The sequence below is a fragment of the Larus michahellis genome, chromosome 1, assembly GCF_964199755.1.
Source record: "Larus michahellis chromosome 1, bLarMic1.1, whole genome shotgun sequence".
NCBI lineage: Eukaryota > Metazoa > Chordata > Aves > Charadriiformes > Laridae > Larus > Larus michahellis.
In genome coordinates, this window is record NC_133896.1 from 152,843,305 (window position 1) to 152,866,214 (window position 22,910).

The 22,910-nt window shown below is 42.1% G+C and overlaps 1 protein-coding gene across 1 annotated transcript in view; it reads left to right on the plus strand.

The window, feature by feature from the left end:
• The window catches only part of SLC9A2 (solute carrier family 9 member A2), a 35,337-nt gene extending 17,295 nt beyond the window's left edge, over positions 1-18,042 (plus strand). The window contains exons 4-12 of the mRNA XM_074572910.1: positions 1,674-1,891; positions 3,253-3,455; positions 6,246-6,335; positions 8,871-8,941; positions 10,416-10,577; positions 11,172-11,268; positions 12,167-12,298; positions 14,193-14,283; positions 16,983-18,042. Coding sequence (XP_074429011.1) covers positions 1,674-1,891; positions 3,253-3,455; positions 6,246-6,335; positions 8,871-8,941; positions 10,416-10,577; positions 11,172-11,268; positions 12,167-12,298; positions 14,193-14,283; positions 16,983-17,353 — 1,435 coding nt within the window. The 3' untranslated portion in view covers positions 17,354-18,042. The remainder of the gene's footprint in view (positions 1-1,673; positions 1,892-3,252; positions 3,456-6,245; positions 6,336-8,870; positions 8,942-10,415; positions 10,578-11,171; positions 11,269-12,166; positions 12,299-14,192; positions 14,284-16,982) is intronic.
• The last annotated feature ends 4,868 nt before the right edge of the window (positions 18,043-22,910 follow it).

Genomic DNA, 22,910 nt, shown 5'->3' on the forward strand with positions numbered 1-22,910 from the left:
GAAGGAAACTTCTGGACAAAACTAACTTCAATTAATTAGGAGAAGTGTGTTCAGAGTCTGACAGTGAGTACAGCTTCAGCTGCTACTATGGACAACCTCTTGCAAAATGCTAAGAAAGTTTACTAAGGTCATTTTGAAGTTACTGCTACTTCTGGGATTCCTGTTTCTGCTTTGCAAAATATTTTTTTTTAATCCCTTCTTGTAGATGAAAGAACCTAGACATGTGTGTTCGTAATGTCAGTGAGCTTTTTCTGAGCTCTCTATCTGTCTGCCTTTCCATTTACACTCACATTCAGGGGCGTTTGAGTTGTTCAGAGATGGGGCTCTTTGCTTAGAGACAGGATATGCTCAGCAAGAGACTTTCTGCAGTACGATCTCCATGAGATGTGGGAGACTCGTCTTTGACTTTTTCCAAAGAGATGCTGGCAAACCTACCACCTCCTCCATGAGAGAGAGCAGTGTGGAGATTTCAGTAGGAAGAAATATCTCTAAATAATTATAAACTGAAAACCTGTTGGAACTGGGATAAATAATGGTAGGACAAGTCCTCATGGGATATGTTCAGAAAGACAACATAAATACACATCCCTCTCCCTCTGTTTACGTTTAGTGTACATGGTTTGACTGAGAGCCCATACATGGGTGTGTATAACCATTTTAACTGTGAAATCTGAGAAGACATGTTTTTGCCCTAGATAATAGAACCAGGAGCAACAGCTATTTCACAACGCATCTTGCCTTAGTTGCCCACCCTGATAATTATTAGGCAATTGAGACTGTGCTTCCCTACACTGAGGCACCACCTTGAGGTTATCCTCCAGCCAGCTCTGCTAACTGTCCTTAAACCTGTAAACTTTGTCGCTGGGTGATCCTCAGCCATCCCTGCACCATGGGTAACTGTACTGAGCAACTGATGTACAGCCAGTAATGTCATTCTTTGCTCTTCCTCCCCGTGAAGAAACTCTGTTTACTAACACACGCTCAGAGCATGGACACATAGGCGTACTTACAGTAAGCCCTGTCTATTCTCTTGTGTATCAGCTGAGATTCACGTTTCATTAATTTGCAGATGCTTTAAATGTGCAACAGCACCTGCATGATTTCTGGTTTCTCCTATGGGTCCATGGTCAGTCCTATGCACAGACAAAGCAAGCAGTGGCCTAGAGTGGTGGAGGATGACAAATTGTCTGTCACCTTGCTGCTTGCTTTGCCTGGAAAGAGGAGCTAGCTATTGTCACTACTGTTGAGGAGGGGTGTAGTTTGGTGGGACAACTGCTGGTGGGAAGGATGTGCAGTTGCCATCCTGTCTGATGTCCCTCAGCAGCAATAGAAGTAGCAATCTCTGTTTTCCAGGGCTTCTCCAGGCTCTCCTCAGCTCCATCTCTTTCAAAACACAGAGTCTGAGTGACCTCTGTACAGATCACGTGGATTTAGTATTTGACAAAACTCTGCATATACTGATATCATCTCAGAAAACTCCCCAATGTGGAAAAAGAAATCTCGTGCCCAAAATCTGTAGGTTCACCAAGTCTATAAATTTGAGACTGGTTATGGAATAAGTTGTGCTTTGTTTTTAAAGAGGGCTATGGATAAGTGAATAATATTCTGTAGAAATATGAGAGGCTAAAAAAAAAGTCAAGCCAATGACATACAGGATAATGTTTGCCTTTCAGGATTACAGCTTGTGCCATGACCATGAATAAATATGTGGAGGAAAATGTTTCCCAAAAATCCTATACGACAATAAAGTATTTCATGAAGATGCTGAGCAGTGTCAGTGAGACCTTAATCTTCATCTTCATGGGAGTGTCTACAGTTGGGAAGAACCACGAGTGGAACTGGGCCTTCGTTAGCTTCACCCTCCTTTTCTGTTTAATCTGGAGGGCACTGGGTAAGCAAGTCTCAGACTAGCCGTCAGTATTCTTTGCAAGTGAAACTTTTTACCTCTCCTCAAGCAGAGAATGCCAAAATTTAGGCAGAGTCCCATCAGCTTGTAGAATGGTCTTCTGACTTGTAAGATGTCCTAGATCTCAGGGTCAGCTTCCACCTTCCCCCAAAATGGAACCCAGAAATCAGTCTGGTCCTGATCCTGCCCATCTAAAGCCAGAGGCAGTATGCTTGGTAATGAGAGTACGTGTATTTAAGTAAACGTTTATTTACAAATAAGCAAATTTTGCTTAAAAGAATTAGCAGCTGTACAACCATAAAACAAGTTGTGGGAGTTGTTTTATTTATGTATACTAACTTTGGGATTTTTTTATGCATACAAACTTTGGGATTTTCCCAGTCATTGGCATAAATAGCACCAAACCAGGAAATGCTGAAGTGTTTTTCAGGTATATATTGTCAAGAAAAAAATTCCTATAAGAAACTGCTCGACCCCTCCTGAGTTTGCAGTACTAGCTCTTTTACCTTGAGACTTGAATGCAGGTCAGGCTCATAGGTCTTATGTTTTTCTATGTAATGATTCGGTTTCTCTGTGCATAGAGGCAGCTTATTCTCTGGTCTGCCTCCGCCACCGCTGCTTCCAGCTCCCAAGTCTCCCTCCAGTGCAGAAATCTGGACTATTTTTCCCTTCTGCACCTGCAACCCCACAGTTAATACCTTATGCTGAAAAGCAGCTAAGCAGTTTGACTGCCCCCCAGCTCCTGGCTCCCGTGCTTGCCCCCTTCACCTGCCTTTATACCTTTACTCCGGTCCACCATGTCTCTGGAGCCTTTGCCTTCGGTACACCAGCATGCACTGGCATCTGCTCCCTCCATCCCCGGTCCTGCATCCTTCCTCTCCGTGCAAGTAAAATTAAGTGAGTGAATAGGAGTTTGCAGAATTCAAAGCTGAGATTGATGGAGGTGACAAGCCAAAGTGTTCAAAAGCACCACAGATCCTATTAAAAAAAATAATTAGGAATCTTGGTCTATACTGACACAGAGAATTATTGCTGTTCTGCAGATACAGAGCCTAGCAGATAGCTGTCTTGTGGAGATCAATTACCTGCTTCAGGTCCTAAATCCAGCTGACCTGAGGGGGTTAGCTCACTAAATATGTTTAAGATTATGATCTTTAGGCATTTTAAATTTTTCTTCCATAGTGTTTTCAAGCTGCTAAGCAACATTTAATTTCTTCAATAATATACAGGTAAGAAGCAAATAAAACTGTTTTAAAACCAGTATTAGCATTGTGGGGAATTTCTGTGCAATTTGATTTCCCTTTTTTTCCCTCCTCCCTGTATTTCTGTTTTTTTTTTCCCCTCAGGTGTTTTTGTTCTGACTCAGATCATTAATGTGTTCCGGACAATTCCTCTCACTTTTAAGGACCAATTTATTATTGCCTATGGAGGCCTTCGAGGAGCTATTTGCTTTTCACTTGTATTTCTGCTTCCTCCTGCTGTGTTTCCCAGGAAGAAATTGTTCATCACTGCTGTTATTGTGGTGATATTCTTTACCGTTTTCATTCAGGTAACACCTTTCCTCTTCTGAACAACTTCTTTCTCAGACAGGTTAATAAGCAGTGGGTAGAAAAACAAATGTCCTAACTTACTGGAAGGAACATACTTGAAAGTACTCTCCATGGTCATAGTTTTAAAAAAATGCTATGCAGACTGGTAGCAAAAGTATGCCAGATATTAAGTACTTATGCTAACATATAAGTAGTATTAAGCATTTAAGACCTAGTGAGGTTGGAGTAGAGATAAAAGATAATCTGGGTACAGCCCTAGCACTAATTCCTTGTTAGAATGTTTAAAGTTGTGCATTTACTCAGGAGTTCGGTGTTGGATATGGTGCAGAGTGAGCAGGGGATGGAAGACACTGAGGGCCCTGAGAAGTGAACTGGAGTATTTGAGTCGGAGTGTTAGGCAGTGATGGTGCAAACCAGCCGGACATCCGTCCAAAAGCACCAGCTGTATGGAAGAATGTGAGGAACTTGCCTCTGGTGTTAACCTGGCTGTGGAGGCCTGGTCAAGAGTGACCAAGAGAGAGGGAAGTGACTGAAACCAGCAAAAGGTAGAGGAGGCTAAGCCCCTCAAATAAACATATGGGGCTAGTAATTTTCCAGAGCGGTGAGAGAGAAGCAAGAAGCTAGTACATGGAATTTCAGGCCTATGGGAAAAAAAATATATTTTTAGCCTGCCTTTTACATGAATAAAGCTGACATGGGAAGTAGCAAGTATCTGCACTCACACTTGGGAAAGGTGAAAAGGTGGCTGGAGCAGCTGGAGGTCAGTTAGTTGACCTTAGCATATAAGCTGTGAAACCTGATTTTGAAGGATAGAAGAATTTAAAATATGGAGGTAGACAGAATGCATTGTGAAGTGCAAGATGGTTTACCAAGGGAAACCTGGTATCATTCTTTGATAAGGCAGTTTATTTTCTAGAGTAATCTCATCTAACTGGACTATTGTAAAACCTTTGAGGGTGGGGGCTACATAGGACATTGTTAGCTTTACTCGTTAAACTGAGGTTTAGATTGACATTAGGATGAGGAAGGAGCTGACAGTTTCTCCTATAAAGGGCAATAGAAGCATATTGTCCTTTGGGTCAGAAAGGACCTCTGGGGGTCTCTAGTCCAACCCTGTGCCTAAAGCAAGGCCACCTTCAAAGCTAGATCATGTTGCTCAGGGCCTTGTCAAGTTGAGTTCTGACTGTCTCTATGGATGGAGATTCCCCAGCCTCTCTGGGCACCTGCTCCAGTGTTTGACCACCCTGGTCAGACAATAGGCTGGTGAGATGTTATTAATGGAATTCTTTAAGGATGGTTCCTGGGGATGGTTTTCTTTAATATTCTCATTATTGACCATGGCACATAAACGTAGGAGTTTTTTGTTGCTGATGTTTCTTGATGACAGGCTTTGGAAGGTATTCTCAGGGTGATAGCGAGATGGGGTATCATGTAGAAAGAAGAGAATAACTGAGGGCCAATATGATAGAAACAGAATGAAATTTAACAGTACTAAGTGCAGGTGTGTTCGTGTTATGATTTTCTTGCTAGGGATTTCTCTTATGAAATGGGAACCTTTGTTTGGGAAAAAATAGAGATGCAGGTGTACTAGTTTTTAATGGAGTAGAGTTTAAGCCACCAGTGCAGTGGGGACAGAAGAAAGATAAATATGATCTTAAGACATACTGAGACAGTTATTTCCATCAGAGAATAGTGTCATGTTCTAGAGTGATCATGGGACTGGTAAGCCTGTTGTGTGAAAGGAGACCAGGATGCCTTGGCCTTAGCAAAATGAAAGGAATATAAGAGGGAATATAATTGCTGTTTATATGAGGGAGTGGACACCAGAGAAGGAGGAGCACTGTTTGAACTAAAAAGACAAATGTTGGCACAAGAACAAAGTGGTACAGAGTGGCCATGATGCAATCAAGAAGCAGCGTTCTAATTATCAGAACAATGAGGTTCAGGATGAGTGTTCCAGTATGAGCAATGGGGCAAAGAAACCTAACTACTTTTAAGATAAAGCATTTACAAAAAGAAACATGTGACCTGGTTGTCTGGGATAGCAGGGACTGGTCTCAACACCATAAGAGATTCATTCCTCTCCTCTGTGCCAGTGCACCTATACAAATAAACAAATTATGTCAATTCTTCCGCAAATAATTGTTCAAAACCATTATATCATTCTGGGATAGCCAAAACATTTTGTTCTTTCTCAGAGAATAGTCAGGCAAGGACACATATTTACAAAAAGCCTTAGTATCACGATCTTGAATAGCAATTGTAATACTAGTGTTGACACATCTTTGAGTACCTGTTTTGGAAGTAATCACTTAAAACGAGGACTTTATATGTTTGCTTTGGAATGATGGCGGATCTGTTTTTTAATTCAGAAAACAAATGAGAGTTTTTCTAACACATAACAGGACTGAAAAAAAAGTTTAAAAATACTATGGATGGGGTAATTGTTGTATTCCTGATGGGGTTTGTCAGGTTGCCCCTCTTGGACCTCTTAGCTCTAGAGAACCCCTTCCTTCCTCCTGTTGCATTAGTGGAGTCTGTGTGTTGACAAGGACTTCATAGCTAAGTGCAACACCTGCAAATCAGAAGAGTGAATTCACTATTGTAAGTATTGTGTCAGGCTGGATTTTGGGGTTAGGAAGGTGAAAGGGTATCCAGAGCTAAAAAGGTATCCACAGCCATTTTCAGTGCTCTGACAGAGACAGAAAATACTGAACGGCTTTGTTTTTTCTTTATGTTTATGGAAAAAAAAGCCCCAGCACTATGTGCTTTTTTTTTTTTCTTCACAGGGAATAACAATTCGCCCACTGGTGGAGTTTCTTGATGTCAAAAGGTCAAATAAAAAGCAGCCTGCTGTCGGTGAAGAAATTTATAACAGGGTATGCTGCAGCTTCAGTGTCGTAGATGAAACGCTCATATAGATGAAATTCCTAGTAGCTTTCAGTAAGACAAGTATTACAGAGAGACACACACACTTTTTTAGACTTCTTTTTGATAGCTGTTATAAGGGCAATAACTGTAAAGCTTATATTTAACCTTTATCAATTACCAAAATTATCATTATTACATATCATAGAATCATAGAATCATAGGGTTGGAAGGGACCTCTGGAGATCATCTAGTCCAACTCCCCTGCCAGAGCAGGGTCACCTAGAGCAGGTTGCACAGGAACGTGTCCAGGCCGGTTTTGAATGTCTCCAGAGTTGGAGACTCCACCACCTCTCTGGGCAGCCTGTGCCAGTGCTCTGCCACCCTCAAGGTAAAGAAGGTCCTCCTCATGTTTAGGTGGAACTTCCTGTGCTCAAGTTTGTGCCCATTACCTCTTGTCCTGTTGCTGGGCACCACTGAAAAGAGCCTGGCCCCATCCTCCTGACACCCACCCTTTAAGTATTTATAAGTGTTGGTAAGGTCCCCCCTCATCTGTCTTTTTTCCAGACTGAAGAGACCCAAGTCCCTCAGCCTTTCTTCATAAGAGAGGTGTTCCAGTCCCCTCATCATCTTGGTAGCCCTTTGCTGTACCCTCTCCGGCAGTTCCCTGTCCCTCTTGAACCGGGGAGCCCAGAACTGGACACAGTACTCCAGGTGCGGCCTCACCAAGGCAGAGTAGAGGGGGAGGATGACCTCCGTTGACCTGCTGGCCACACTCTTCTTGATGCACCCCAGGATGCCATTGGCCTTCTTGGCCACAAGGGCACATTGCTGGCTCATGGTCATCCTGTTGTCCACCAGGACTCACAGGTCTCCTTCAGCTGAGCTGCTCTCCAGCAGGTCAGCTCCCAACCTGTGCTGGTGCATGGGGTTATTCCTCCCCAGGTGCAGCACCCTACACTTGCCCTTATTGAATTTCATAAGGTTCCTCTTTGCCCAACTCTCTAGTCTGTCCAGGTCTCTCTGTATGGCTGCACAGCTTTCCGGTGTGTCAGCCACCCCCGCCAGCTTTGTGTCATCAGCAAACTTGCTGAGGGTGCACTCCATCCCCTCATCCAGGTCATTGATGAATATATTGAAGAGGGCTGGACCCAGTACTGACCCCTGGGGAACACCACTCGTCACCGACCTCCAACTAGACTCTGTGCCCCTAATCACTATCCCCTGAGCTCTGTCTTTCAACCAGTTTTCTATCCACCTTACTGTCCATTCATCAAGTCCACTCTTCCTAAGCTTCCCTATGAAGATGCTGTGGGAGACTGTGTCAAACGCCTTGCTTAAGTCAAGGTGGACCACATCCACTGCCCTCCCCTCATCTATCCGTCCAGTCATGCCATCATAGAAGGCTAGTATCATTATTTTGGAATCTTCACTTTCTTAGTTGTTCACCTCTTAAGGTAAATTAACTTTCCGTAGTTTCTTTTACATATAAGAGACATGTTATTTTAGAACTTGGTTACATTAGGAAAGCTTTGGCAATTATATTAGATTGCATTTGAGTTAGTCTAATTAAACAAATGTAAACTCCTCCTAAACACAGTCTTAAACTTACTTAACTCTCACATCATCAGCCCCTTTATGGGTTTGTATTTGGTACGTGTATGTCTCCAATTATTGCAGTTTATTAGCCATGCATATTCTTGAATGTATTTCTCCTTGCGGCATAGCTGTGACAGGTGGTTTTAAATTCTAAAAATGAGGAATAATAAGGGCCACGTTCAACAAAGAAGTCAATCTAGGTATCTAAAAGTGCGTCCTTTTAGAGCTTATCCTTCGGACGTATCTACCGTGATTTCCCCCTGAATTTGAGAGACCCCTACTGTGGTACTTGAATTAAGAGCAAACGAGCTGCCTCTGGGGCTCAAGTGAGATCTTAGCTGAACTGATTCACTCTTTTGTAATTCATAATAAACAGAGGAAGAGTATGTTTCTAATATTAGGTGCTTTGGATGCTTTGAGGTAAGTCTAGACCACAATCCCCTATAATTGGAGCTCAGGACCTGGTGCTGGGTATCTCAGCTCTGTCCTGTGCATCCTGAGAGGCCAGTGCTGACGTGGGGAGCTGCTGCCCACTCAGGCTCTCTCCTCTGCAAAGTCATACCTGCTTCACTGTCAGGCCTGGAGAAGTCCCTGGAGAAGTCCCAGGCATAGCCCTAAGCAGTTAGGGAACTTAAAAGAAATGAAAATATGGGGGGGGTGGAGGGGGGAAGTTACTGACAGATTCAGGCAGGAGCTGGGCAACACTGATGTTGAGGAAATTAGCAACTAACTTATGGCTTTTGGGGGCTGTGAGCTAAGGAAGCTCCAGGGGAACAAACCAGAGTCAGGCTCAGAGTTTGGTTAGACTGCATTTAGTGAAACGGAAACATCGCCCTGAATTCTGACTAGACTTTTCTGTTTTGAAGTAAGTTAGAAACTAACAATATCTAAGGGTGAGCCAAGCGATATCTGTAAGTTTATGTAACGAACCAACATTTCCCCTTTAGTTCTTTGACCACGTGAAGACTGGAATTGAAGATGTGTGTGGACACTGGGGTCACAACTTTTGGAGAGATAAGTAAGAATGTCATTTGAAACTTTTGTTATACAGGAAAGGCTAAACTGGCTCAGCAGCAACAAATGAAGGCCGTTGGGCATCAGATTTCATTTTCAGCATTTTAATCTTGAAAGCGGATGGTTGTTTTTAGAATGTGTGGGTTACGAAGGGAAAGCAGCAAAACAATGTCTTTTTACTAAACCGCAAGCAAGTAGAACAAAATCTCCAGCTGGGAAGAAAGGCAACCCTCTGATCCCAGGGTAAAGTACAGTACCTTCAGAGGGTGTGTGTCCTCTCCCTGTTTCTGACTGTTTCAGAGCATTTCCCATGTGTCTGCTGAGCCTTTCATACCATCCGGCTTTCCTCCTGCAAATTGTATGTCTGTGCGGCGTTAAGTGAGGGGTTAGGTCCCTATTTGATGGGAAACATACAAAAGCTTTGAGACTTTCTCTAGGGAGATCAAGGCGCTAGCTGGCATGAGGTGCGTGAGAGATCCTAATGGCAGGCAGCTCCACAGTTCTTGATGCTGTTATTTAAGACTTAGTGTCAGCTAAGAAGATTACCACTGGCAATACCTGAATAATTCAGGTTTTCAGTTTGGCTGCTGAATCATCATCATCATCATTGGTTTGGATCTGACTCCCTTTTCTCAGAAGCACATTCTTTTACACCCAAATCCCTTAGACCCAAAGTGTGGGCATTGCTCCCCCACCTTCTAGTTGCTGCTCCAACAGGAATTTAAGTGTTTTCTACAAAAAGGAACAGCACAAGCAGGAAAGGCCGAGAAGAGCCCTCTCAAAATGACTTGATGGCAGCACAGTGAGGACACTTTTGTGACAGGTGCATGACATGGGCACAACTTTCCTTTACTCAGCCTGGTTCCCCTCCAGAGATCTTTAATTAACAGATTATGGAGCAAAGGAGGGTCCCACCTCTTCATGACTTTCAGACCCAAATTCAAGAATAATTTCAGAATGGCCAGAGGGCAAAATATTTTCTGGCAAAAAAATCACCCCAGCTGTAATCAATATTTTTTCACCAAGCATCCAAGAGGGTTGCAGTCGCTTTAGAGGAAGGGAAAACTTCCAAAGGTTTATAAAACCAGGCTAAAATTTCAAAGAAAAAGCAGTCGGTGCAAATTTAGACCTTGTATTTGTTATTACAGTAAATATTTAATGTTCTTTTTGTCTCAATGAAAATGGAGAATTAAAAATAATATTGTCTAATAACACCGAATACCTAAAAGTTAAAAGCTGCTGCTAGGGAGGCTGTGCATTAACGTATCAACCAAAACACAGGTTAAGACTATCTATCTGAAGCGATGATGAACTTGACCCTTTTTTACGTTGCTCAGCAGTAGGTTGTTAATATGAGTAGACACATTCCCAGGGAATAAACTCCTTCACAATTGCATTAGCTACAGTATATTGGCTTTCCTTAACTATGCACAGTAAAAATTAACTGGTTGGGTTGGGTTGTTTTGCCTCACGTACAGGTTTAAAAAGTTTGACAATAAGTACCTGCGAAGACTTCTAATCCGGGAGAACCAGCCCAAATCCAGCATTGTTTCTTTATACAAGAAGCTGGAAATCAAACATGCCATTGAGATGGCAGAGAGCGGAATGATAAGCAAAGTCCCATCGTCAGTGTCTCTCAGGTAAGCAAGCGATGCCAGCACGGCCGAGCATTTCAGCTGGGTCACGTAATTCATTTCACAGCCCAGTCAGTAGGCAGGATAATCACTTTGACTTAGGACACTTTGTGTCCAAATGTCACCTGAGCAGTAAGTGGATATGAAACAGGCGTGTTTTGCCTACAGCTCACACACGAAGCGCTCGGTGAGCTGTGCTCGTCCGGAGCGTGTAGTTTTACAAGGGCAGCTGCTCACGGGAACATTGATTTGCCATGTAGAGCAGAGCTGGATTTGAACCAGTGCCTGTCCATCTGCTGCAAATAGCTACGGGAGAAGCCTGAGGGACATTTTGAAAAGCACCCCAATCAAATTTACAATTCGGTGTAATTTATATCAAATTTTGGAGAGTGAGTTTTGAGCCTTACCCCTGGCTCAAATGAGATCAAGATTTCATTCCTACATGTTATGTTTTCACCTGTTCCTTGGTTGTTTTGAAATGTTGTTTCCAGCTCTAACAAAGGAAATAGTTCAAATGTAATTCCCAATCATAAAACTAAAAACATTCTTCCTCTTTCCCTCTCTCCTCTGTTTTCCTTTTTTTTTTTTATCCTGCCACAGTGAATATCATGAAGGAAAGATAAAGCCACTTTCTCCCACTGAAATGGAAAACATGCGGGAAATATTAACAAAGAATCTCTACCAAATACGACATCGAGTAAGGATGAAGTTTTGCATACTTAAATATCCCACTACTCTTTGACTTTACTGGTTATCTTCATAACACATCTTTGGGCTAGTGTAGCATCTGCTGTAGCACAGCATAATAATTAATGCTGATATTTACTTCTATTGCCGATGCATACATGTCCTGTCATATGTACAGTAACGTATTCATACTCTTTTATTTAAATAGCATGATGTTATACTACGGCTAAAAACCATAATGTTTCTGTTTTGTTGTTATCTACAATATACTTCCACTACTTAAAAAGGATCGTAGGTGCAAATTCAACCCAACATCGTCCCACTTATATCAGTATTTTCGTCACTTCATGACATGAGATTAGATTTCCCATTTGCCTCCAGTTGTGAAGTTGTTTGTATTAAGAACAGAGGTGATGAGCTGGAAAAACAGTGAAATAAAAGCAAAAGGACATTTCACATTTACCCTCCTGTGGCTAAGTAGTTTGAATGTCTGAGTCCTTGGAAAACGTTCAAAAGTGGAGCAAGCTTCAGCTTGCTGGAGGTAAAAATTACTTCCCCCTAGGTGACTCGTCTTATCGCTTTCAAATGTGCGTCCTCTATTGACATATTGACTGAGCTAGTACAATGTGGGGGTAAACACTGTATTAAGCCGGCTTTTTCCAATTTATCTTTCATTATAAATATCAGCAGGTTAAAAGAAAAAAAGAAAGGAGGAGGTGCTTGTGAAGCAGATGACTGAAAAAATGCTGGCATAATTACCGTGCTTGCTTTTCAATATGATTTTGTTCGCCAGGATTTATGATGCTTATTAAAACATCAGAGCAAAAAGGCTGTTTTGCACTGTGCATATAGTTCAACACATTTGACATTGTGCTTTTCAGAACGTAACCACTGCTTTTATATTTCAGACAATGTCATATAACCGACACAGCCTGGCTGCAGATGCAAACGAAAAGCAGGCCAAAGAAATTCTGATCCGTCGCCGGCACAGCCTTAGGGAGAGCCTGAGGAAAACCAACAGCCTGTCAAGAGAAAGACCGGTACTTGCATTTTAGCCATTTTACAGAAAACAGTTCGTTGTAGCTAAATCTCATGCAGAAAAAAATCTTCTGAAATGCAGAAAAAAAAAGTAATCCTGAATTTGGCAGACAACTGCAGATCCAGTGTGACACTTAACACTTTGAATGGCACACTTGGGCCCCTTAATTTCTTTTGACCCCTTCAGCTAAGCTTCAGTCTTGTAGAATATGATATTGGGAGTGGGATCTGCTGCCATAATTTTGTCTCAGAGAAGCTGAACGGGCTCCGTACACAGTGTACTTCTAAGGCATGGTCAGTATTCTTTATCAGTGTTTTGATGAAGTGTGGATGATTGAGGTCAAAAATTATTTTGAGACAGACAGACTCCAAAATATGGGAAAGAGGAGACCTTTTGGTGGAGTCAGTCAGGGTGAGCACTTCATTTAAAAAATGTTGTGGGCTCTTTAGTATTCATAACATGTAGTCAGGGCTTCAGGTTTTGACACAGAATAGGAAAATCCCCTCTGCCTATGAGAAATGATGCGGCATGATGACATTTGGCTCTCTGAGGCAATCCTGCAATACCTCCATTGTAAACTTCAGACCATTTCTGAACAGAGCGTGCTGATTCAGCAGGGAAGCTGATCTCCCTTATCATCTTCCTATTTTAGGTATTGGGGAAATTACCCATCCTATAAATACGTATTTTCGTGGTACAGGAATACTTAGTGCCTGCTACCTTCATTGATGCAGTTGTCCTTCAGCAGCCAAGGCTGGAATGGTGTCTCCAATAAGTGCTGTATCTCATTTGTGATCATTATTAAGGTTACTGTGGCTTTAATTGTGACAATAAGTCTGTTCCTGAATGATTTTTCCCCTCTCAACCAGAGTTACATACATTGTCTTTGTCACACAAATGAATGACATATCAAGTGGAATAATTAAGAGACTGAGCAGGATTGAGACATTTTGGAGGCAGGGAGAGAAACAGCGTGTCTGAGAGCTTTTTAAAATGCACAGGCTGCGATTTATCCTTGGATAAATCTACCACAGAGGGAAGCATAGTGGTCCTGAGCAGCACAACAATATCCAGAGAGGAAAAATGTCTCATGGAAAATAGATTTCCTTTCAGGTTCCCTTTGAGTGTGCAACAATGAATGGTACAAGCAGGGGAGAGCCGGTAGACTGTAATGGTTTTAAAAAATCTTTGTAACAAATGTAAGAAAGGATGCCTTTGATAAATTTTTGAATTTTTTAAAAAAGCAACCTTTCCTGGAAAGTACCTCTTATGTTGCAGGAAAGATGTGGTGTGCCCTGTGCCCAGGGCCTTTAGAGCTTAGTCTTGGGAAAACAAGGATTTTGTGCCCTGAATTGGTAAATGATCATGCTGGTGCCTAACTTCCCCATCAACTACAGTGCGACTAGTCAACTGTATAAAGTCATTTATATGTATAAAGCGCTTGCAGGATCAGAATACAGATTAGTTTGTGTGCTCGAGCTTCAGTCACAACCAAATTTTTGCAGCTGACTAATGAGTTCCAAACTTGAGTGTTGGAACTCAAAAGTGATGCCGTGCTTGCAGCATTTGCCTTCCTTAGGAAAACCTGTACAGGTAAGATTGTGGTTAGAGACCATACATTTATTAACTTTGATCTCAGAGGGCATATCACTAGGCTTTGCTTTGATTAAGCTGCTTGAGATTACTCAGTCTTTACCTTAGTTAGCATAGACTTCAACCAGCAATTGGTGTTAACTTGAGTGTGTAGTAAAAGATCACGTATTAGCTAATCCCAAACTACTCTCTAGCCCTTTAGCTACATAAACCCGTTCAAACCTTAGTCATGTATCTTCACATAGCTAATGCAGGTACTTCAGTCTGCAGTAACTTAACATTTCTTATATTTCTTTGCACAGGCTGCTGCAAATACAAAAAGATTCCTTTCACTTCCTAAAAACACTAAACTCCCAGAGAAACTACGAGTGAGAAATAAAACATCTTCCAGAGGTAATGACAAACTTTCTGCCCTCTCTTACTGTGCTGCAGTCATTTTGCCTATGTAGAAGGAAAGATTTTCCAGAGATGATATAGAGAAATAAGCATATTAATTTTCAAATAAATATTACACAGTTTATGTTCACATGCTTTCATTCTAGAGCATATTTCTCTTCATAGCATATTTCTAGGTGCTGGATATTTAGCAGGGGTCTTATAGCATTAAAAGCAATGGGTTCTGAAGCAGGTATTTGAGTGTGGACAAATGCCCGGGCAAGCAGAGTCTTGTGGGGCATCTCAGTTGAGATGCCATAGTGGCATTGTCCTCCCAGCACATCTCCTCATGTAAGCAAGCAGCAGCCTGAAACAATTCTACACCAGAAACACTGACATGGCTCATACTCCTTGTCTTTATTCCATAATATCCAGATCCCCTTCTTCAATTATGAGCCTATTTGGTTTCTTTTCTCACTGGGGTCAGGGTAGAGGACATTGCTCTGAGAATCAAACCAGAGAGGAGAATGAGGAGATAAGGTCTGGTTTGTAGTTCTCATGAAGAACTTCTCAAAATCATAGAATCATAGAATCTTCATGGTTGGAAGGGACCTTTGAGATCATCGAGTCCAACCAAACACACACAAAAAAACCCCTACAATCTCTGTCACTAGAGCATGCCCTGAAGTGCCAAATCTACACATTTCTTAAACACCTCTAGGGATGGTGACTCAACCACCTCCCTGGGCAGGCTGTTCCAGTGCCTGACCACTCTTTCAGTAAAGTAATTCTTCCTAATATCTAACCTAAACCTCCCCTGCTGCAACTTCAGACCATTTCCTCTGGTCCTGTCATTATTCACCTGGGAGAAGAGGCCAACACCCACCTCTCTCCAACCTCCTTTCAGGTAGTTGTAAAGGGCAATGAGGTCTCCCCTCAGCCTCCTCTTCTCCAAGCTAAACGTGCCCAGCTCCCTCAGCCTCTCCTCATATGACCTGGTCTCCAGACCCCTCACCAGCCTGGTAGCTCTCCTCTGGACACGCTCCAGCACTTCAATGTCCCTCTTGTACAGAGGGGCCCAGAACCGAACACAGCACTTGAGGTGAGGCCTCACCAGTGCCGAGTACAGAGGCACCATCACTTCCCTACTCTATGCTGTGGTTTACAACCAAAATGTCTTTTTTTTTTTCCTGCCTAAACTCACAAATGTTTCATATTGGAGTTCTTAAATTCTAATAGAAAAATAAAAAATCTGGAGGAAGAAACCCCTTTGATGTGAAAACTTTGCTCAATTCTATTATTTTCTATCATGACTGGTTGCATTACCGTGCCTATACCGTGCTCATGAGCATTCTCTTTTATGGCAAGCAACCATCAAGATCTCTTGCTGGGAAGATTAAATCTCTGCACAATCACTAATATGTCTTGATCCCCACCCCAATTATTTTCCCACTCTTCCAAATTAATTTAGTAATGGACCGTATTTTTGTCTCTTAATAATTACATCTTTGGTCTCCTTAATGTAGCATGCCTTTTATTCTGTAGTTATGTCTGCAGAGGTCACCTACTGTCACCTAGAATTAAAGAGGAAATGTGCCTCCAGATTATTCAATTGTCAAAAAATATATTATTTGACATATTTAGGGGGGAAAAAGCCTGTAAACACAGTCTGATGAAGACCTTCCTTGATATATAATTATCTGGGTGAATGGATAATTATGTGTTGATATATTTTGTTGACCCTTTCATCACCTTTTTAAAAGAAATAACATGTAGGCTACTAATGGAAGTTGTTCATACGACAGTTGTGCAATACACAATTCTTTGCTTTGGTATATTTAAAACATCATATCTGACTTAAGTCTAAGGACAAATCTGGAGCATCCAAAAATGATTGTTAAAATGATTATCAAAGGACTGAAATGTGCAGGTTTTGATGAAGATGTTAGTCAACTTAAAAAAAGTCTGCTGGGGAAAATACACGCACATGTACACATCCAGAATGTTTCCAGCTTGGTTTACCTGACAGAGATCATTTAAGAGTATTCCCTAAATGATTATGCCAGCTCTCCCTTGACCATTTTCTACCCTGCTCTGAGGGGGTGAAGGAGTCTGCAGCACTTGCAACCTGTGCGATTTGCCTTGTGGATTTTCTTTGATATCTTACATTCAGGTGTATTAAGGATGGGTTGTTTCCTCCCACATTGACCTTGGGAGATCCTTTGCTTGGTGAAGTACTGACTCTCCTTTTCCAAAGCCGAGTTTCTATAGCCCCTGTACTTGTCGTGCTCTGGAAATGCCTCTCAGATCAGGTTGCATGGGATGCGAGGGTGAGAAATCTCATTTCTGTATCCTGCTTGGATGCAAGCGGGGACTCGACCCCAGGTAGCTCAGAGAGAGTCAGATTTTTCTATATCCAGAGGCAGAACGGGGGAAATGTCAACTCAAACAGGGGGGCACTCAGTGATTAAGGAGCAGCTGAGTGGGGACTTTCTAAAAATCACAGTTTTGAGGGGAGGGATGTTTGTAATTGAAATCTGTTCTCTGTCCTGGCAGAGATAAGTGTCTATTACTTGGTCTAATCAGAAAGCACTGAATTTGGGAAACACAGGGGAACTTTCTTCTGTTCCTGCTAGTGCTCAGTGTGCTGTTATTCAAATATTCCTGAAACAGTAATATTCTTCGCCTAAAATTTTAATTTTGTTTTCAATTAACAGTGGGTGACAGCAGCGACTCTGAGATGGATGCCGCTACCACAGTGCTCAATCTAAGACCCAGAGCAGGGAAAATCTTGAGAGACCAGAGACTGAGACAGCAGAGGCCACCGCCCGAGTTTAGGGTGGAGTGGAAGAACGAAGTTGACGGGACCCAGGATGGACGAGGAGAGCAGCAGGAGCCGAGCACCTTGCCTCAGCCATCCATCGGGTTCAGGCAACCACTGCTGACGAGACCAAGATTTGGCACTTTGAGCAGGGAAGATTTGACTGCAGACCACGGGTCGGCAAGACCTCTGCCACCACCACGGTTAGTTAGGCAGGCTTCGCAAGGGGACAGGCAGAGAAATAAGCCTGAGAACCAGCCGTACTGATCACAGCAAAAAGAGAACTCTTGGTACTAAACCACGGACATAACGAATTAGGATTCTAAACTGTCAAATCAGACTATGGGATCCATTTAAAAAAAACCCAGCCAAGCCCCAATGTGGATCTAACCACTTCCATTTGGATAAAGTCAATGCCATTAACTAAGTGAAAGGAATAGTGGAATAATTGCAAAGCTGAGGACATAAAAAAAAAATCTCCTTTCTAAATAACTTATGGCGATGCTTTAATTACATTATTTCCACTATTAAGGTAGGATGGAAATGTGCCTTATCACATCATCTTTTGTGGAACCAAGTCATGCAGGTTCAATACCCAGTTATCCATTGAAAATCATTGTTGAAAGTCCGGTGAGGAATGGATTCTTAAAAAAAATTCTGTATAATTTCAGATTTTATTTATAATCAAATAATACTTGTTTTAACCAGAGCTTTAATATGAGTAACACTGAAAATTGCACAATGCACCTATCATACAGACTTTGTAAGAAGAATAAAGATATTGCTGAAGCCCAGTTTGTTCGAAGAGCTGTGATGCAGAAAAGGAGGAAGAAGAGAAGGAACAAGCTGTAGGAGCACAATTGCAAATACAGTTTATAGAGAGAAGACCTGAGTAGCTTGAATTTTTACTTTCTGAATTTTTGGCAATACGTAACCTTTGAGAGGTACTGAGAATCGCCAAGGGAAATCTGAATGACCTTGGCTTTCACTAATGTCAACATGAGCTGAGAGCACCTAGCAGGACACCAGAAGCCCTAAAAAGAGACAACTTCAAGTGGATAAATAATGTCCTTATTCAAAAATTGCTTTTTGCACCTTAGTTTCTCAGGTGCAGTGCAAACACAGCAGTAGAATAGTTGCAGAGCGCTGCACATAGGCAAAGCGAGCAGTCTCCTGTTTGAGTCAGGGACCACTGAGACTCAAGAAAGCTCGTTCCCTCGTGCTTGTGACCCCGGTCAACTTGTTTTACTTTGTTTCCTCATCTGTAAAAGGGGAAAGATAATCTTTTCTTTGTCTGAGCTATGCACTCCAAGGAACAAAAATGTTCCGTCTAATTTGTTTGTACAGAAAAGTAGCACAGCAGGGTCCCGGAATCAGTTGAAGTCACTGTGCACCTTAATAACACCCATAAGAAACGCGGACTTCTTCATCCCAGCGTAAATGGCTGCCACTTGAGTGCAAGGGAGGGTGCGTTAAAATACATGATACTTAACTGTAGCTCTCAGGAATTTGCACTTTCTGTCCCCCTTAATCTGTCTTAAGTTGAGCTTGCTTTAGCACAGATACACATTTCAGCACAATGCAGAAATAATTTTCATTCTACTTGTTACAAGATTGATAACTTTCATTGAAGAATGTACACTGTGAAATCATAACTTTTCTTTTTTGTTAGCACATTTCTAAATCTGTGGGCAATAAGATTCATTTTTTTTTTATTTAAGCTTGTTTTGAAACAACTATTAAAAATCAAAATTTCCTTTTAAAAATTACAGGGTAGATTTCTTTCAAAGGTTTGAAGGTGGGGTTGACAAATTAGTTTTATAAATGGGGATTAAGACTTTCCTCCTTCTAGCAGCTTTTCCAACATCTTTATTTCAGGTGTGTATTTGAAATGCCAAGCCTTCCTAAACTCTTTTATTGGCACAGGTCTTTTAGGCTCTTTCCTGTGTTCCAGCGATGGAAGTTTCTGCTGTGTGTCAAATGCAAAGTCTAAGCTGCAGAGGGATGGCTGTGTGAGCCCTAGAAATTTCGGTCAAATGTTCATGGCTGTTCTCAACAAATTATTTTTGTGGAAGACAATACTTAGCTATCCTTTAATGATCGTCTCCCATTTGGAAATAGAACTGGGTTCGAACAAAGCCAGCAAGCTTTAAAAACAAATTTGAATTTGTCTTTTAACAGGAAAATATGTTTCGTCAGTAAAATTATGTCACGGCATTATTGGGATCATGTTTGAATAACAAAGAAGCCTTAAGTTTGGATTTCAGTTTTGAAACCACGTCCTCCTTGGAGATCAGACTGTTTAGATCAGGTGTTTTATATCAGACCCATCTGAAATCTGACCAAATAAATAAATAAATTTAAAATGTTGCACATCAGCATTTAGTTTACTCCCTGTGGAGATTTCTCTTCCATGTGCTGGTAATGACCAAGCAGTTGGCTTGTATCTGGGGAAAGAAGCCTTTTTTTTTTTCCCAAATGGTTGTCATTTTTTACGGCACGATTTTAAATAATGTATGCAGGTTTCAGGAGCCTTACTGCTCTGCTGGTTGTCCGTTAGTACAGTGCATACTCAGATCATGGGTACTTAAAGTGGGTGCCCTGTGGTACAAGCACATCAAATTGGAGGTTGTTTTGATGAAATATGGCCTTAAGCCCTTGATGCTTGAAAACACGCTAGCATGCTGTTACCTTTCCAAAGCACTTTGAGATCCACAGAAGACAAGCATCAAGGCACATCTCCAGCATGGTTACACTGTGAAGCAGAACCGTGAGTCTCCTGGAACTCTGCGTCCTTGCAAGTGCTCTCTCCCTTCCCCACTCCTGCTCCTCCCACCCTATTCAGGCTCTTTTCCGCTACTGCTGGGTCAGACCTTCATCACCTCTGAGAACTATCCTGGTTGTTCTTTTCAGTAATGACAGCAGCAGGTGACACAGGCAGTGTCTGAAGGAGCCCTTCTCATTCAAGTCTTGCCCTGGTTTTGGTCACAGGTTTGTCTTTTCCTATGTTTTGTTTTTTTTTTTTTTCCCCTGCAAAGGAAAAAAGAAAGCTCAATAGCTCTTTTTGATCTTTCTAAAAGGCCCATCTAACTTTAACTTGCAGAGGAGACTTTTCCTTCATGTTGGAGCAGAGAGTTTGTCTGCTGAATGAAATGCCCAATAAATCTGTCCTCGAGCACCATCTGATGGGGAAAGTCATGTATTGACCGGGGACATGTGTTTCACTTTTTCAGGAAACCACAGCTTCAGCAGTGACTGGGAAACTCGCAAAATCCACATGCAGATTTTTTGTTTCCGGATGGACTCCCCAGCACACTCTGTAGTATTGATATTTTACTGCCTTGGTGAGGAAGCACAATGCCCAATTGTCCAGATTTAGGGACAGAAGGAAAATATCTGTGTTACACTCTGATTCGAGGTTTTCTGAGAATGTCTTTCCCCCTTCAGCTGCTGAGAGGCCTATAAATTGAAAGTAAATAGGACAATGAAGTGGGTATAGCAAGAGCTAGAGAGTAGACACCCAGTTATATGTTTTAAGCAGATATTTGAAAGAGAAACCAAGAATAATTTCACAGAAGCACAGAATGGTTCGGTTGGAAGGGACCTTAAAGATCAACTAGTTCCAACCCCCCTGCCCTGGGCAGAGACACCTCCCACTAGACCAGGCTGCTCAAAGCCCCATCCAGCCTGGCCTTGAACACCTCCAGGGATGGGGCATCCACAGCTTCCCTGGGCAACCTGTTCCATTGTCTCAGCACCCTCACAGTAAAGAATTTCTTCCTGATATCCAATCTAAATCTACCCTCTTTCAGTTTGAGGCCATTACCCCATGTCCTGTCATTACATTCCCTGATAAAGAGTCCCTCCCCGTCTCTCCTGTAGGCCCCCTTTAGGTACTGCAAGGCTGCTATAAGGTCTCCTCAGAGCCTTCTCTTCTCCAGGCTGAATTTGCCATAAGAGGCAAAATTTTAAGGGCTGCCCTACTTGGTACTAAAGTATAATGCTAGCTCCAGTGAAACCACAGGTGTTCAACAAAAGAAAACTGTGCTGCATAACAGTTTAGAAACTTGAGAATGTCCTTCTCCACTGAAACTACATAGAAACCACATGGAGAAACAAAGTTAAAAATTTGGCCAAAATACTAAGCATGCTATTATGAAGAATATCTTGGGGTCTTTGGGAGAAAACACACTGCAGCCTGCATGGGATTTTTCAAGAGATGCCAAGTCCACCAGTTCCAGACACCAACAACATTCTAACGCTGAAACTTCAAGAAATGCTTCAGCTGGTCACCATTTCTAAAATTGTCTAAGTTCTGCCAACATCCCCCATCTCCTGAAGAGAAGATGAAGGATTTTGAAACTGGCTGGAGGAATGCTTTTTGTACTACAAGAGCTCTGATCCTATAAAAATATGTTTGTAAATATGCTTAAAACGCAGCATGTGCAATACACAGCCCCAGCCAGGTCAACAACAGGTTGAAGGCTCAGGTCAGAATGTTTTCTGGATGGAGGGGGTATCAAGTCTAAGCATAAGAAGGAGGAACTGTTTTAGGACACCACAGAGAGAGAAGTCATGGACTACCTGATTCAGGTGCTATTTAAATCTGTGAGAGGGAAGGACTAACAGCCTTTTTTATCCCTCATTTTACCAGATCATGATATAACTTGCACTTTCTAGATAAACCTACAGCTGTGCTTGACACTGTCAGTTGTGTGAACAACTATCAAGACAAAGAGTTTCATCTCCCTCTTGGCCTGTTTATTAGATGTCCAGCTAAATGGGGTTAAACCACGACATTAAAAAATCAAAAAAAGCATGGCAGCTTAATTCTCCTCTGAACAGTTGAAGGAACCTTAGCATTTGGAAGTTAATCAACGTTGGGGCTGAAAATTGTTCCTCTTAGATACTGTGCTGAGTCACTTGAGACTCTTATCCGTGCAGGTGGTAGACAGATCTTCTAGTAGGACAACACAATGGGAAGACTGGTTTGACATCATTCCTCTCCCAAGTCAGCAAACACTGATGCGATTCCTGTACAGCAGTGACAAGCTTTGGAAGCCGTTTTATCCTGTGAGATTTGACAGAATATAAGGGAATAGGATTGCAGAAGGGAAAGCAATAGTTGCACTGGCTGCTCTGATGAGTCTTACTGATTCATGATCTAAAATGTGCTCATGTTTAAATTTGTGATTTGTGAGCTACAACAGCATCCTAATAGCGGCAGGTTTTTTTTCAAAAATATTTTTTTTTGACACAAAAAGGAAAAGGCATTTTAAATGCCCCAGTTTATTTCATTTATTTTTCATATCTGAGACCTCCTATTTATTGTCTCTAAATTAGAGAGACATAGATTTGACAGATGGACCACTCAGCAGATAAGGAATTGTCTGGATGGCTGCACTCAAAGGGCTGTGGTCAATGGCTCGATGTCCAAGTTGTGACCAGTGATGAGTGGTGTTCCTTGGGGATCGGTACTGGGACCAGTACTGTTTAACATCTTTGTCAGTGACACGGATGTTGGGATCGAGTGCACCCTTAGCAAGTTCGACAATGACACCAAGCTGTGTGGAGTGGTCAATATGCTGGAGGGAAGCGATGCCATCCAGAGGGACCTGGACAGGCTTGAGAGGTGGGCCCATGAGAACCTCATTAAGTACAACGAGGCCAAGTACAAGGTCCTATGCATGGGTCAGGGCAATCCTATGCACAATTACAGTCCGGGCAGAGAATGGATTGAGAGCAGCCCTGAGGAGAAAGACTTGGGGGTGTTGGTGGATGAGAAGCTCAACATAGGCTGGCAATGCACGCTCACAGCCCAGAA